The sequence below is a fragment of the Otolemur garnettii genome, unplaced genomic scaffold (genome assembly GCF_000181295.1).
Source record: "Otolemur garnettii isolate 467f Iridium unplaced genomic scaffold, OtoGar3 scaffold00002, whole genome shotgun sequence".
In the NCBI taxonomy this organism is placed as follows: Eukaryota; Metazoa; Chordata; class Mammalia; order Primates; family Galagidae; genus Otolemur; species Otolemur garnettii.
The window spans coordinates 31,608,985-31,625,166 of NW_003852397.1; the positions used below are offsets into that span (position 1 = coordinate 31,608,985).

The window sequence follows — 16,182 nt, forward strand, 5'->3', positions numbered from 1 at the left end:
GGGATTCGAACCCGCCACCTTAGGCGTACATGGCTGGCGCCTTAGCCGGTTGAGCTATAGGCGCCGAGCCAAACCATAGCAATCTTAACGCACAGATATAGTCATGTATCATATGACATTTTGATCAATTATGGATGATATATGTGATGGTGGCCCCATAAGATTATAAAGCAGTTGAGAAATTTCTATCATCTGGTAATGCCATAGTCATCATAATATTGTCTCAAAACACATTACTCATGTGTTTGTGGTGATGCTGGTATAAACAAACCTACTGTACTGACAGTCATATACAAATACAAAAGTACAACATGCACAAAATTATGTATAGTACATAATTTTGGATAATGATAAGTGACTAAGTTACTAGTTTATATTTTATTATGCTATACATTTTATTAATATTTTAGAATGCATTCTTTCTACTTATTAAAAAAATTAACAGTAAAACAGCCAAGGGCAGTTCTTTCAAGAGATATTTCAGAAGAAGGCATTATTAATCACAGGGATGAAAGCTCCATGTATGTTGTATCTCCTGAGGACTTTCTGGTGAATGTGGCAGTGAAAGATGGTGACACTGGTGAACCTGACCTGGTGTAGGCCTAGACTAATGTGTATGTTTATGACTTAGTTTTTAACAAAAAAAATTTTTTTAATAAAAAATTAAGTGTTAAGATAGAAAAATGCTAGAATGAGGATATAAAGAAAGAATATTTATAGGTAATTAAAGAAGAAAAAAGAAAGAAAATATTTTTATACAGCTGTACAATGTGTTTGTGTTAAATTACAAAAAAGCCAAAAGTTAAAATACTGTAAGTTTATAAAGATGAAATCAGCCTCATATCACCATCTGATCTTCAACAAACCAAACAAAAGCTTATGCTAGGGGAAAGAATCCCTTTTTAATACATGGTGCTGGGAGAACTGAATAGCCTCATGTAAGAGATTAAAACTGGACATGCACCTCTCACCACTTACAAAAATTAGGTCACACTGGATAAAATATTTATGTCCAACACATGAAATCATTAATAAAGAGGAAAGTATGGGAAAAATGCTTAACAATAGTGGTCTTGGGAAATCATTCAGGAAGACCCAAGGGCAACTTCAGCAACAATAAAAATAAAATAAATGGGACCTGGTCAGGTTAAAATGCTCCTGCACGGTTTAAGGATATAATCAACAAAGAAAATAGACAACCTGCAGAATGGGAGAAGATATACACATGTTACAAATCAGACAAAGAGCTAGTGACTAGAACATACAAAGAGTTCAAGCAAATCAACAAGAAAAGAACAAACAATCCCATCAATCAATGACTAAGTGATAAGAACAGAACCTTTTCCCAAGAAGACATGAATGGCCAATAAACACATGAAAAACTGCTCATCATCCCTAATCATCAGAGAAATAAAACTCAAAACCACCTTGAGACATCACTTAACCCCAGTGACAGCCCACATCACAAGGTCTCAAAGGTGCAGATACTGGTGTGGGTGAGGAGAGAAGGGAACACTTTAATACTGTTGATGGGACTGCAAACTAGTACTGCCTTTTGAAAGAAGTAAAGAGAATTCTCAAAGAACTAAACATAGATCGCCTATTTGACCCTGTAATCCCATTACTAGGTATCTACCCATAAGAAAAATAATAATTTTATCATAAGGACATTTGCACTCAAATGTTTATTGCAACTCAATTCACAATTACAAAGATGTGGAAGCAACTCAAGTTCCCATCAACCCATGAATTAATAAACTCTGGCATATATATTCCATGGAATACAATTCAGTCATAAAAAGATGGAGACATTGCATCTTTGGTATTTACCTGTATGGATTTGGAGAGCACCTTCCTTAGTAAAGTACACTGAGAATGGAAAAGCAAGCATCCCATGTACTCAGTACTAATCTAAAATAGTAGACCAACAACTACAGGCCTACACAAGAGAAAAACAGAAATTAAATTCAAGAAATCAATTAAGAAGAAAATTAAGCATAAATCATGGCATAAATTAAGCCAATTTTCTGCTTAATTGATTCATTCTAAACCTGAACCATGATGGGCCAAACAAGGCCACTAAAGGATGGACCATATAGAATTACATACAACCTCCTCCCCTTTCTTTAATTTAATTGTGTTTATTAGTGATAAATTCATCACTAATTGGGAGGGACCCATTAGTTCCCATCTATTAGGTACAATGTAAGGGTATATGACACACTTCCTGGCTAAAAGACTCAACTACAACTCGGACTTTGGACTTTATCTGACAAATGCAAATAACTGCATGTACCCTCATATTAATTTCTTGATTTAAAAAAGTTTATGAAGTACCAACATTACAGTAAGCTAAGGTTAATAAATTTAGTGTAGATTAGTATACAGTGTTTATAAAATCTACAGTAGTGTACAGTAATGTCTTTGGCCTTCACTTTCACTCATCACTTATAGACTCACCCAGTGCCACTTCTAGTCCTGCAAGCTCTATTCATGGTAAGTGCCCCACCTTACACAGGTGTACCACATTCTATCTTTTAAACTGCATTTTTACTGTATCAGTTCTATGTTTATATATACTTATACAAATACCAGTGTGTTACAATTTCCTGCAATGTAACAGCATAGTAACATGCTATACAGGTCTGTGGCCTAGGAGCAATAGGCTATCCAATGTAACCTAGGTGTATAACAGGGTTTACAATCTAGGTTTGTGTACTTCACTCTCTTGATGTTTGCACAATCACAAAATCACCTAAGAACACATTTCTCAGAATATACCCCTGTCATTAAGCCACACATGACTTTATTGAGTATGAGATTTGAACATGTTTTTATGTTGTTGGTGATCCTGTATCTATAATCTTTACAACATAACCACCTACTGTGTTGCTTTTAAGAATGGTTTTCAAAAGACTCATTAACTAAGACATCTCAGTTTTAAAACCCAAAATAGAACATAAGTCAGGCACACAAACATACTACCATAAGGCAGCATAGGATATGTTCTAAGACAAAAGAAAAATGATCATGGAGATTAGTCAAAAGTTCTGGTAGGAAACATCAGAACAGGTGTGAAACATGCATGCAGAGAAAATAAATTCATCAGCTAAAGGCTAACCTTACTATGGTTTGTCCAAAACACCGTCTGCAACACAATTATATAAGACTTTATTACTTTTTTGTTCTATCCAATCTTAAAGCCACGATTTATGCTTAATTTTCTGCTTAATTGATTCATTCTAAACCTGAACCATGATAGGCCAAATAAGGCCACTAAGGGATGGACCATATAGAATTACACACAACCTCCCCAGGTTAATAACTTGTTTCAAGAGGCCCATGGATAATGATTTTCCCATGGATGTTCTGGGGACCAGCTGTCTTCTTTCCCCTTATTTCTTTGATACTTGCTTAGGATGTCATGTGTAGTGTCTGAATGAGTAGATGTTAATCTCCATCCACTTCAATTTTTCAACTGGGATATAATCTTTTAAATTTAAGTTAGAGACTTGTCATACTATAAGGAACACTCTCAATTATTAAATATACCTCAGGTAGAGAATCTGTACAACTTCATTCAAGACAGATTCATTCATTCATTCAAGAGACAGGAGCTTACTTTTTTGCCCAGGCTGGAATGTAAGGGTACCATCTTAGCCCACTACAGCCTCAAATTTCTAGGTTTAAGAAACTTCCCACCTCAGCCTCCCAAGTAGCTCAGACAGAAGGCACATGCAACCATACCTGAATAATTTTCTTTTTTTTTTTTTTTCTCGCAGTTTTTGACCAGGGCTGGGTTTGAATCCACTACCTTTGGTATATGGGGCAGGTGCCCTACTCCTTTGAGCCACAGGTGCTGCCCCATGCCTGGATAATTTTATTTACTTATTTTTTTAAAGATCCCCTCTTGCTATGTTGCCTGGGCTGGTCTCAAACTCCTGGCCTCAAGTGATCCTCCCATTTTCGCCTCCCAAAGTGCTGGGATGACAAGCATGAACACAAAGCCTTACAAATGCATTCTAATTATCCTCCAAAGCTCAGAAAATATTTATTCCTGAAAGTAAATATCAGAGTCAGGTGGATACACTATTATAAAATACAAATGTAAATGTGTGGAATATGTGAGAAATATGAAATAAATTAATGTATGTTTACAAATCAAGTCTTAAAGACATCCAAAGCTCTGGAAGTGATGGGCAAGGCAGGAGTATCCCTCAGCATTTGGTCTTCTTTCTGAGGAATAAAGACTTAAGCAGTTCCACCGGCATCTCTGTCTTGGCCGGGGCTATCTATCACCTTTGGTCCTGTTATGCTCAGGCTGCTTTAGTAGGCACTAGGTCCTTTTAGCTCTGTTGGTAGGGTTCCCTGCTACTCAGATGTGAGCCTTCCAACTATAAAGACTGGAGAGAGAGGGGATAAAGGAGCCCTGCCTCCTCTCTAGATAGCCAATTTTCCTCCTGAGAGAAGACTCCAAATCTCTGTTAACACTCCTGTGGAAGACAATGCTGTTCACTTGACATTAGATAAAAATCCCAAACCCCATGATTATTTTCTGGACTAAAGACTTTGTGTCCCAAATGACCTCTAGAGATTTTCCTAGTTGCTTTCTATCTCCACAACTTCACCCACATCTCTCTTGGCTATTCATCAGTGAAAACAAAGATAGGTGAGCATTACTCGTGATGTTTTCATTCTTCTGGACACTTTAACAATATATTTTTATTTGTAAACTTTAGTGAGGTATAATTTACAGACAATAAAATGGACTCAACTGAAGTGTAGAATTCAATGGGTGTAAACAAATATACACATCTGGGTAAACATCATGACAACTGAGATACCAAATTTTCAAACTTTTCTATCACCATGGAGGGTTGCCTTATGCCCTTTTGGAGTCAGTTCCCACCAATACAACATCCAGGTAAACCAGTGGCCTCTTTCTAGCACTATAGATAAGTTTGCTGCTGACTCTAGAACTTCCTAGGAATGGAATCACTCAGTCTGAACTCCTGCGTAAGGTTTCTTTCACTTAACATGATGTTTGTTGTATTTATCCATATTATTTTGTGTATTGGTAGTCTGTTCTTTTTCATTGCCAAGCAGTACACATTGCTTGGACAGAATACAAGTTTGTTTATCCATTTACGTGTTAATAGACCCTTGACTTGTCTCTTATTTTTAATACTTACGAATAAAACTACTAAGAATATTTGTGTACAGATCTTATACACACATTGACGTGCTTTCATTTCTTTCAGGTAACTATCTAGAAGAAGAATTGTTGAGTAGAGATTTTCTCTTTAAAAATTAAGACATAAAAACATATCGTGTTTAACAGAGTTCAATTCACCTTATTTCCATTTAAACATTTAAAAGAAAGAAGTGACATCGTAAGTCATGGAGTAGTCCACGACTGAAAAGGGCACGTGATGTTCCTACAGGCAAACAAAGTAAACTCCCTTCAGATTGGAGCTTTCTCTAAGCACTGGGAAGGGGCTCAGAACTTACTCAAGGAGTAGTTGAAAGAGAAATTAAAAATCCAAACTTCACAGAACAAATCCCTTTATTAACAGGACTTGTTTTGATAAAGGGATTTCTCTGTAAAATTTGGATTCAGTTAAAAGGATGAAGGATTCTGCACTGAAGGATCCAGAAGACCATATATGGCCTCAAGGCTGAGGTGGGGACCCCTATGTGGAACTCAGCTGTGAGTTGTTAAACATAAGGCTAGAGTGCAAAAAAGTGCCTAGTAAAATTAATGTGTAGGAAATCCTTAGCATATATTCCACATATAAGGAGATAAGTACGGACAACTCCTTTAACATTCCAGTTGTATATTCTCATCTGATTATAATGTTTACCCTTGACTTTATCTAGATTAAATGGTGTATAGTCAACTAAATGAACATCAAATGTAAACAGTAAGTCTTAGCCTGTTTTCTGCAACTAACACCTCATACCCCAGAGGGAATTTTCCAATTCAACTTCAAAGACTAATTAAACATTTGGGGTAGGAGCTTTGGAAAAAAGAAATGACTGTGTAATTTTATTTTACATATACATGTTAGATAAAAAATAAACAAAAACTTCCTCTGGGTACTGAAAGTTTGGAGTTGGATCTTCTGAAAGGCAAAGAGCACTGGGAAAATAATTAAACATTTCAAGTGTTTGTCAACAAATTAAAGTTTCACGTTCCAAAATTTCATAATTAAGCTATGTCATCTCTAATCATCTTATAGTTGATCACCAGTTAACCTCTTATCAAAGACAAAGGTTTGTATTTTCATAGTTTTATGTCTCCTTTTTCAATTTAATATTTAAAGAAAAGTAGCATTTAGAAAACATGAATTTTTTAGAAAAGAAAGAAAATGAGAACATATTTTATAAGGCATCTGGTCCTTCTAAAACTACCATGTGTTTTACTTTGATCTTACAGCTTGTTATGGAGACCTAAGTAGTGTTACCTCACATCATAAATGAGGTGGTCAAAGTAGTAGAGTTGAGCCTTTCCAGTTTGGCTGGTAAATCAACACCTGGCCTACCACTGAAATCTCCATGACAAAGACAAAATGAAGAGTAAGGAGGACACCAGCTTGATTCTCCTTATAGCAGCTAGAACCTGTGGTCAGGGCTAGCTTAGGAGTGATTTGGTGACTACAGTTCATAAAAATTAGCAGAGAGACATGACAAAGACTCTGCCTTCTGAGAGTACAATTCACTTGACATGCTTGTCCTTTTTCCTCCAAGTCTATTGCTACTACAAGCCACCTCCAGATACATACACCTTGGAGGAAGTAGGAAGGGTACCACACTAGAAAGCAAAAGTCTAGGGTCCTTGAGCAATACTTAATGTCTTTGGCTTCTCATCTATGAAACTCAGTATCAAGTACTTTTCCTATTTGAAGCTAGGAAGCTGGGCCCAGACTTCTTGATCCTAAACCACTCATTCAGTATTCCCACTTAGGGCTTCCTATTTACACATAATGGTGGCTCTGCCCTCCAGCAGACTGCAAACCACACACATTAGGCACTGTGTAACAGCCTTTCTCAGTTTTCTATTCTTAGAAAGAAAGCCCCATGGGATATTTCTATGCTTCCAAATTTTACTTTTGGAAACTAACAAATAATATATTTAAAAAATGAATAGATTAAGCATAAATCTATCTGATATACACATTTGTTTGTCAATGACATCTGCTACAAGATGGCTTCCATGACGCTATTTAAATAGCTGGTAAATGCCAACCTGAAGAGCTTCAGGCACTGGTCCCTGGACAGCTGGAAGAGATAGTGCACGCTCTAGAAGGTCTATCAGGAAGTCCTCAGCTGAAAATTGGACTGAGGTAACCAGACAATCTGTGCTTCAGAGAACCAACTACTGCCAAAGGAGTTGCTGTATCATTGTGCAGCCATGAGGACATGCTTCACAGACCTCCAACTGCAGGGAGCGCAACTGGCCAAGGATCCCAGCTGTCATTCTCTGAAATCCATCACTGCATTTTTCAGAGCCAACTCTGCCTCCTCAAGGCTCACTGCTGGAGTGCAGTGGGGACAGAAAGGCAGACCTCTGATGGCTCATTTTGTTTGAGGTCTTCTTGATGCCTTGCTACCTCTGACTGCATAGCAGATAAGCCTCCTTCCACCAAGCCTCTCTTTCACTTGGAATAAGACTTTAACCACCACCTGACATTCTCCCTGTCTTTTCTAGCTTCTTACCTATTTCCTTTCATGCAGGGATTTCCTCTAAAACTAACCTTGCAATTTTAGTCCCATCTAGGCATAAAGGGTCCAAAGATCCAGACTAATATATCATTTATTCATTCACTCCTCCAATAAATATTTACCAACTGCCTATGTTTCTAGCACTTTGTTCTAGGCACTAGGGAGACTAGTGAACAAGACTGAACAGGCCCCCACATTCATAATCCTTCCCTGTCTGAAGTGTCCTAAACCAGAGGCTTCTTCAGTGACTACTGTGTGTTGGACACTGAGCTAAGAGCAATCGACATACCTCGTCTCATCTGCTCTTCACAACTGTGAAAGGCGGTATTATTATGTTTTTTTCAAGAGGACTTAGATTATGTTGCCAGGGTCTTCCCTAATACAGGCAATTTTTTAATCCCAACCTCACACTTTTAGCCAGTAAGCTATGGTGTATGTATTTCATTTAGGTAACAACACTGAGCACTTGGATTTGCTGGTAATGATAATACATCTGCATAGTTGATTTTCCAAAGTCTGGCTTCATTTCTTAAATTTAAATTTATGAGGTCCAGGAAAACACAGTGCTTCAGTGTTCAGAATTCTAGACATACTATTCCAAAGTCAGGTTAATGACAACACTGTTTAACCCACACAGAAGAGGTCCCATACCTTGTACAAGTTTCCAACTCATCCTCATTATGACAAGGAACGTAGAGAAATGGACACCATGCTTGCAAAGGACAGTTACTGATTCTTATCACATTGAAAGGAAATGCTGAGAACAGGACAGTCTTCTGGCAAGCCTAGAGACGTTTTGTGACTTAGGGGCAATCCCCCCAGTAACTCAGTATTCTAGAATGAGATAAGATCGGTCACTCACTAGTAAGCATGTGTTAAACATTGATGCTTTATACTTCTTCATGGGGTGGTGGGGAAAGAACACGTGAGGAAAGTGCAGGTGGCAATCCTTATGCATGCAGTCCTCATATGTCATTACCTTAACTCTCCACACCTGTTGTGTATAACCTTAATAAACAGCCATTGTGGAGGGGGCTCTGCGCTACCCTGCACTTAAGGTTAGCCCACCTTCCACAAGCTTGTACTTCTAATCCATGTCATGCCTGGTTCCTTCCTGCAGCAACTAAGACCAGGGCCTTAGGGGTCACAACAAAGGAATGTGGAGGGGACAGAAAAAGTCTTGGCTTGTCTGCTTTCCATCCTGGCCACAACTCAGCCCTGTCAGACCAAGGGCTGTGATCGACAGCTTCACTCAAAGGCCAGCCAAGCCCACTGCAGACCCAGCCACACCAACTCACACAGCAACTGACAGCACCCTTCTGAAAACTGATGCAAACACATACCGTGATGTCCAGGGTCAGCTGTAGAGTCCTCTGCACTTGACTTAAATTCACTGAAGTTCAGGAAAGAAACAGGCTGAGACTCCTGCAGCTTCTCTGAAGTTGGCTCATCAAATTCCTTGTGGAAGGTAATTAACAATTCATGAGAAGCTTTTAGAAAGAAATAGCACTACCACAAATGAAACAATATTCTTATTTAGAATATTACTTAGAAACAAGCTTATCTAATCCTCTCTTTTAAATATAACATTTTCAAACTTCAGAAAGGTAATTTGGGATTAGAAAAACAGCTCTGAATCAACGAGACAGGGGACCTTGGGCAAAGCATTTAACCTGCATGAGCCTCAGTTTCGGGGCTTTGACCAGGTGAGTCAAGGGGGATCCCCAGGGCACAGAATTGAAGGTGCTCACACCATTGGTGGCTGAGAGTGAGTGCCTCCATTGATTATGCATCCACCGTGTCCCACCTAACCTCACCCTACCAGCCCTTCTCAGTTTTCTGAGTTTTTCTTCCAAGTTCTCTTCCAGCTTTAAAAGTTATGTGATTTTATGAATTCCAATTTCTTAGAATAAGACTGAAGAGAGCATATGATGAAAGAATTCATACTTCAAAAATAGAAAAGGTGAACATCTCAAATTAAGAGGTATTTTAATAAATTTTGACTTTTCCCTCCACTTTGTATATTTGTGTTTGCAACCAAGAGCTGCTGCTGGATTGACCTATTTTCCTTGATTGCTTTAATGGGAGCTATTCCAAAAGTGTCTTCTTATTAAAAAGGAAGTTAAAAGGAAAAGTTCAAACTAACCTTAAATGAATAAGTAAAATGCAGCCATGCTACACTTCATCCAGTACAGGATTTGTGAGAATATCGTCATAAAGCGTTTTTCAGAAGTCCATTTACTATACTGTATAATAATTGCTTCAGAAGGTAAAACTGGTTCCAAATTTCAAAGGATCACTGATGGTACACAGACTTCAAGAACAAAGAAAAGAGACTGCACAAAAAATGTCTTTACAGGTACTTCAGAAATTATTTGAAAATAAGTATGTATTTGGACTCTCAATTGACTTTGATTTGCTGAGGTTCCCTTTGAAGAGAATAGACAGACTTGTTGTAATTGCTTCTCTTAGAGAAAGACTTGGTCTAATCTTTGATCCCTGTTATCACTCCAAGTCTGGAGACTTGATCTGGTATGCACTTTTCACAGAGACCCAGTTCTAGCATCACCATTAACTCTACATGCCACAGGATGAAAAACAGACTGGACCTGTCTTGTGTATTATGGCAGCTAGTTGTTTTTAAGCTGCCATCCTTTAAAGACAAGGTGTCTAATATGATTCTACATTCAACTGTGCTTCAAAATTTCAAAGTCCAAAGTCAGCCAAGCAGAACACCTGCCAAAATACAAGGCCTTGTCAGTTAGGGTCTGAAAAACAAAGCAAGGTTTTCTCCTAAACGCCTCAAAGAATTTTATACCATGTTTAAGAGGTAAACATAGAGCCCATTCTCTTCCCTAACTCTGATTCTCGTCTACAACTGTTTTTGAAATATAGTATAAAGTGGTTTGCTTCAGCTAGGCAAGAGAGAAGGAAGAAGGAATAGAGAACAGGTTCCAACGAGACTGGAAAGAAATTAAATCATAAATATGAGTATGGGCAAGGGGAAGAAAAGCACTCGAAGATGGGAGTATTTTCCTTTTTCTTCCTCTTCTTCATCACATGTTTCTTTAGTCTCTTTCATGTGATGAATCCTATTTCTTTCTCATTTTATTTCATCTCTTTTGGCTCAATGATAACTTTCCCTGAGGTGTTTTAAAACCTTTCAGGACCCTCTGCAAAGTGTTCAGCTTCCTGTTTCCTTCTCCTTTGTTCTCTGAATATCTTCAAGCCTGCCTCACTCTTGTGCTTGTGAACATGATTAAACTTGACTCTTCTCTGCCTGCCCACCTCTCTTCTTCTTCTTCCTGGAGTGAACAAGAAAGTCTTTCCTCAGGTCACTCCCATCTTTTCTTCCATTCCTATTAAATAATTTTATTCTTAAAGAGACTATAAGATATTCTATTCATTGGTAGATTTTCCAGGTCTTCTTTCATTTGGAGGTGAACTTCTGCTTTCAGGAGGCCTACTTTCTGTCCATTATTAATCAGAGTGTGGATCTAGACCAGCAGCATGAGAATTAGCAGAGAGCTTGTTAAAAAGGCAACATCCCTGGTGCTACCTTAAACCAGCTGAATCAGAATCTATAGTTTAACAGGATCCACAGGTGAATCCTCATATGTTGAAAGATCCGCAGGTGGCTCAGGCATGTTTCAAACTTGGAGGAACACTGCTATAAACTATAAGAATTTGGGGGAGGGCCTGCTGCCTGTGGATCTTCTAGGTCAGAGGTTTTCATGAAGAAGAGGCAACATTTGAAAAAATAGGTAGAATGCTGACAAATGGGCCAGAGGGAAATGGCTGATGCAATTGCACAACAGCGGTGGGGGTGCTGAGTCTGGGATGCGAGGCCACCCGGTCTATGGGCCTGAACCAGTTGGGAAGAGGACACAGTGTTCAAACAGAACAGATTCAAGGAATGCATATCTGTCTGGAACATCCTCTGTCCCCATCAGTAAGTATACAAGTATAGGAAACATGCCTCTGGAAAGCTCAGGGTACTAACCTTAGAGATCAAAGAATAAACCAGGGTCTCTGGCCAGAACAGCATCAGCATCAGCACTTCCCCTCTTGGTCCCTTTGCTCTTTGCTATAAAAAGGGAATGGAAGTGGGAAGTCACTAGGGAAATTATGAATGGGGAGTTCTTAGAATCCTTGTGAAATCTTCTCTTTCTTCATCTAAGTTGGGCTAAGATCAAATGTTTTGTCTGACTCCCATATTCTATATCATAATACACAGAATCTGGCCTCAGGCCTATCTTCAGTTAATTCAGGACCCCCAAAGTATCCTGATTTATTGGAGGGGGGGACACTGATAATAATTATATCAGAAATAAATGAGAACTCAATGATGATTATCTTGAAGGGTCAATAAGGATAAGCAAAGAAGTTAAGTAAATTATCAGACACAATTTATGATCATACTTAAAACTACACTTTTATTTGCCATATGGTAACTTTAAGAAAAAAGAACCCCATTTATATGTAATAAAACAACATATTACCATGTCTGTACTTCTCAATTTCCAATGTTAGGGAGAAAGTCCCATAGACTTAGAGGTCCCTGAGCATTCCAGAAAAATGTGCCCCAGTTTTCATCACTAATTGGACATGCATTTTGCACATATTACCAAACTCAGAGTTCCTATAATCCCAGCAGATTCCTTGTGAGGATCTGTGGGAATGTGCAGTTCTCAGCCCTGTAGGGACAAAGCAGACTAAGCCAGGGAAGAAGACCCGCCTTCGCAGGCTACCATTTGTGGGGCCCAGAAAGCGTCTGGGGAGCTAAAGAAATGCTTTCCATTTTCAGAGCAGCCTTGGTCCTTCCACCAGTATTGGCATTGAGACTCTCCCCTAGGAGGGATCTGGCCCTGCTGCTGTTCTCAGGGCCTTTTAGCCAGCAATTTCTTCACTCACCAGGTTCTATGAGCAGGAAAGATCCCATCTCCCAAGCCTCTGAGGCAAGCAATAGATCCTATAGTGTGCTTTGCTTAATGGGAGGTGGGAGTAGCAAAGGGGGGGGTTGGATTGAGTACATATTGCTACAACCCCCACATTGTCTGCTAACTGGCCCAACAGACTGAGGAAGATTCTTAAGTCCAGAGGATACTAGGTCCCTTTATCTGGTCCACTTGGGATTTTTAGAACTCTACAGCATCTAGAACCCCTAAATAATTGAGAAAGGCAGATCACTGACAGCCATCCCCCTCAGAGAATAGCAGAAAATAAATGTTTCTAGGCCCTGTCTGGCTAAGAGTGAGCTCTTCTGAGTGCTTCTCCTAAGACTGAACTCTTCTGAGGGCTCCTGCATGCCCAGGCTTTAGAGACTCTAATGACTAAGCCAGCAGAATTGGCATCCCTGAAATTCAGGGAATTGTCCCCCAGCTTCAAGGGGTTTGGTTCTCCCTCCTAAAGGAAAGATTTTCTCTCAGATGCAGAAATCTTCAGTTAATGAACTATCAGGATTTGAGATGGAAAAAGTTCCCCATAAAAATGATTCTATCCCGGGCAGTGCCTGTGGCTAACTGGGTGGGGCACTGGCCCCATATACCAAGGATGGTAGGTTCAAACCTGGCCCCAGCCAAACTGCATCAAAAAATAGCTGGGCGTTGTGGCAGGTGCCTGTAGTCCCAGCTACTTGGGAGGCTGAGGCAAGAGAATCACCTAAGCCCAGGAGTTGGAGGTTACTGTGAGCTGTGACACCATGGCACTCTACCGAAGGCGATAAAGTAAGACTTTGTTTCTAAAAAAAAAAGATTCCATCCCAAGTTGATTTTACCAGAAGAGCTATGAAGTGGGTGTTGATGTCCATTGCCCAAATATGATTTCATAAAGATCACCTTATGTATAACAGCCTACCTTAAGGCCTATGGACATATTTTTCAACCATTAGAAAAAATGTTATTTAATATTTATAGATCTGGAATACAGAAGACATGAATTTGGGTTTCATTTCATGTGAATCTGCAGCCTTATTTGTTACTGGTCATCTAGAGAAGTTCTTCAAAGTTTGAATGAGATTATTAATAAAGTACACAGCGATACAGATAGGAGACATAAAATGGAAAGAATAAAAAATACGACAAAGAGAACAACGGACAATGTAAACAACAATAGCATGGGTGGAATTAAAAATTAGATACATACATATTTGTTCTGCCAACTTATCATTTTATCCATCAACCATGCATTCAGTGCCCATCCAGTCATCCTATACACAGCAGACACTCAGTTACTATTGGATGAATCAATCGATCCATCACTAGGTATAAGCTCTTTGAATTAGTATTGTTACCAGCTGCTGACCTGCATTCTAGAATCCTCCCTGGTAAAGGGCAAAGTAAGTTGGGATGCTTTTGTTTTCTACTGTGTCCCTTTTTCTACCCAACTGGCCCCATGAATCTGAAGAATCTGAAGCAAGAAAAGGTTTTATGTGCAGTTTAAAACAAGAGGGTACTTACACGGAGGACATCAACACTCAGCTGTTGAAAGTTCCGAGACCTCAATTCTTGCATTCGTTTGTTATTCTCTTCATATTTTTCTTCCACAATCTTTCTGAAAATTTAAAGTGAATATAGAAAAATAACTGTGAATTCCTAAAATTCACAGTTACACAGATAAGTGTGTTAACCTGATAACAGATAACCTGTTACACAGATAAGTGTGCTCCCTCTTTCAGCAGGCAGAGTGGGGCACTGGGAAGCCAGGCCATCAGGTCTCTCCCTCATCAAGGTGTATACTGCACAGCACCCAGTTAAGTTTCTTTTAAAGCACACACAGGGACGCTCTGGCTGCTAATTTATCCTTTTAAACCCTAAAATGCAGAAGAAAGAGGAGACAATACTCATCCTTGTATATTCTGTAAGGATAACAAGGGTGTGTGTCCCCAGTGCCAGCACAGTGCCTAACACATACTTGTAACTTGAAAGTTGCCTTTAGAATGAACAAACTGATGGACAAGTCAAAATAGAACTATTTATCGAATAATCTGTGGGAATATATATATACACGGGAACTACTGTGCAAGAGAACTTTTCTAGGGACACATATTCTTTGTTTTCTCTGCTACAGGAGAATTGAATTTAATACACCTGCTATTAAATTGGAAGAAAAACACTATGGGAGGCTGAGGTGAGTGGACTGCTTGAGCTCAGCAGTTTGAGACCAGCCTGAGCAAGAGCAAGAATCCATCTCTAAAAAATAGGCTGGTGTTGTGGCAGACACCTGTAGTCCCAGTTACGCAGGAGGCTGAGGCAAGAGGATGGCTTGAGACCAAGAGTTTGAGGTTGCTGTGAGCTGTGACACCATAGCACTCTACCAAGGGTGACAAAGGGAAACTCTGTCTCAAAACAAACAAACAACAACAACAAAAAAAAAACTAGAAGAAAGATTTGAGTTCTTATTAACTCAAATCGTGTGCCAATTTATACTAAGATTTTTTTTTGAAAAGTCACTGAATATCCTTCTAGTCAAATTCTCTTATCTACAAAATGGATAAATTATAACCCTTTGACAATAGCATTATGTTTTAGTTAAAACACATGATCTTTCTTGAATTCTAGATCCCATCAGAAACAGTTTCAATTCATTCATAAAATCAAGACCAAATTTTATTTAAAACCATTGCCTTTAAATAAGAAAAGTATTGTGTATCATGTTGAAGATCTATGACTATTTTGTATACAAAATACAGTTTTAATGTGAGCAATAATTTATTGATATGCATGTAAATTTGCCTTTTCATCTGTTCCTATGAGAGATTTAATTCTCCTTTTACCCTCAACCAATGACATGAATCATAGTAACCTTGGAAATATTGTCATTTCTGAGGTTTTAGAAACAGATTTGAGGCTGTGAGTTGATGCAATAGCTGAAATAATTTATGTGAATACATTTTCTCAGTAACCATTATAGCGATTTGCAGAAACCAACTTGTATTAGCTCCCAAGAGCCGAGTGTGTATGTAGCTTTCCATTGAGCCTTAAATGATATCATGTTTTTGGGACAGGAGACTAGGAAACAGGGCTGAGACAGGATACAGGGGCTTAAAAGATTGGAGTCAGGTGTCAAAGAAACAACTCTCCAGCAGAAGCTAACGGAGAAGCTGATAAACTCAGGCGAGAATTGGCTTCAAGCATATTGCAAGGGTACAAATCAAGTATATCAAGTATTGAACACAAATGTCTTAACACTGTGATTAAGTAAATGAGGTGAAAGCTATGTTAATTAGTAGGATGCAAGCACTCCAATTTGTACAAATAATCAACACATTGAATCCCACAAAGGCATAAATGTATTCATGATCTATGTGTATATGACTTAATAAAAAAAAAAAGAACTGGTTTCAACTGTCTTCTCAGCTGTCTCTGCCACCTCACATAAACTTTGGCTAATTACAATATCATTTATATCATGCTTTAAAAATTTCTTCACCCATAAAATTACTGTGACAGTTTTGAG

The 16,182-nt window shown here is 38.7% G+C and overlaps 1 protein-coding gene across 4 annotated transcripts in view; it reads right to left on the bottom strand.

Moving 5' to 3' along the window:
- The window catches only part of NEK11 (NIMA related kinase 11), a 277,385-nt gene that overhangs the window by 134,179 nt on the left and 127,024 nt on the right, over positions 1-16,182 (bottom strand). For all 4 annotated transcript variants that reach the window (XM_003781704.2, XM_023512762.1, XM_012805223.2 and 1 more), the window contains 2 exons: positions 14,184-14,277; positions 9,069-9,183 (listed from right to left, as the gene is read on the bottom strand). In XM_003781704.2, coding sequence (XP_003781752.1) covers positions 9,069-9,183; positions 14,184-14,277 — 209 coding nt within the window. The remainder of the gene's footprint in view (positions 1-9,068; positions 9,184-14,183; positions 14,278-16,182) is intronic.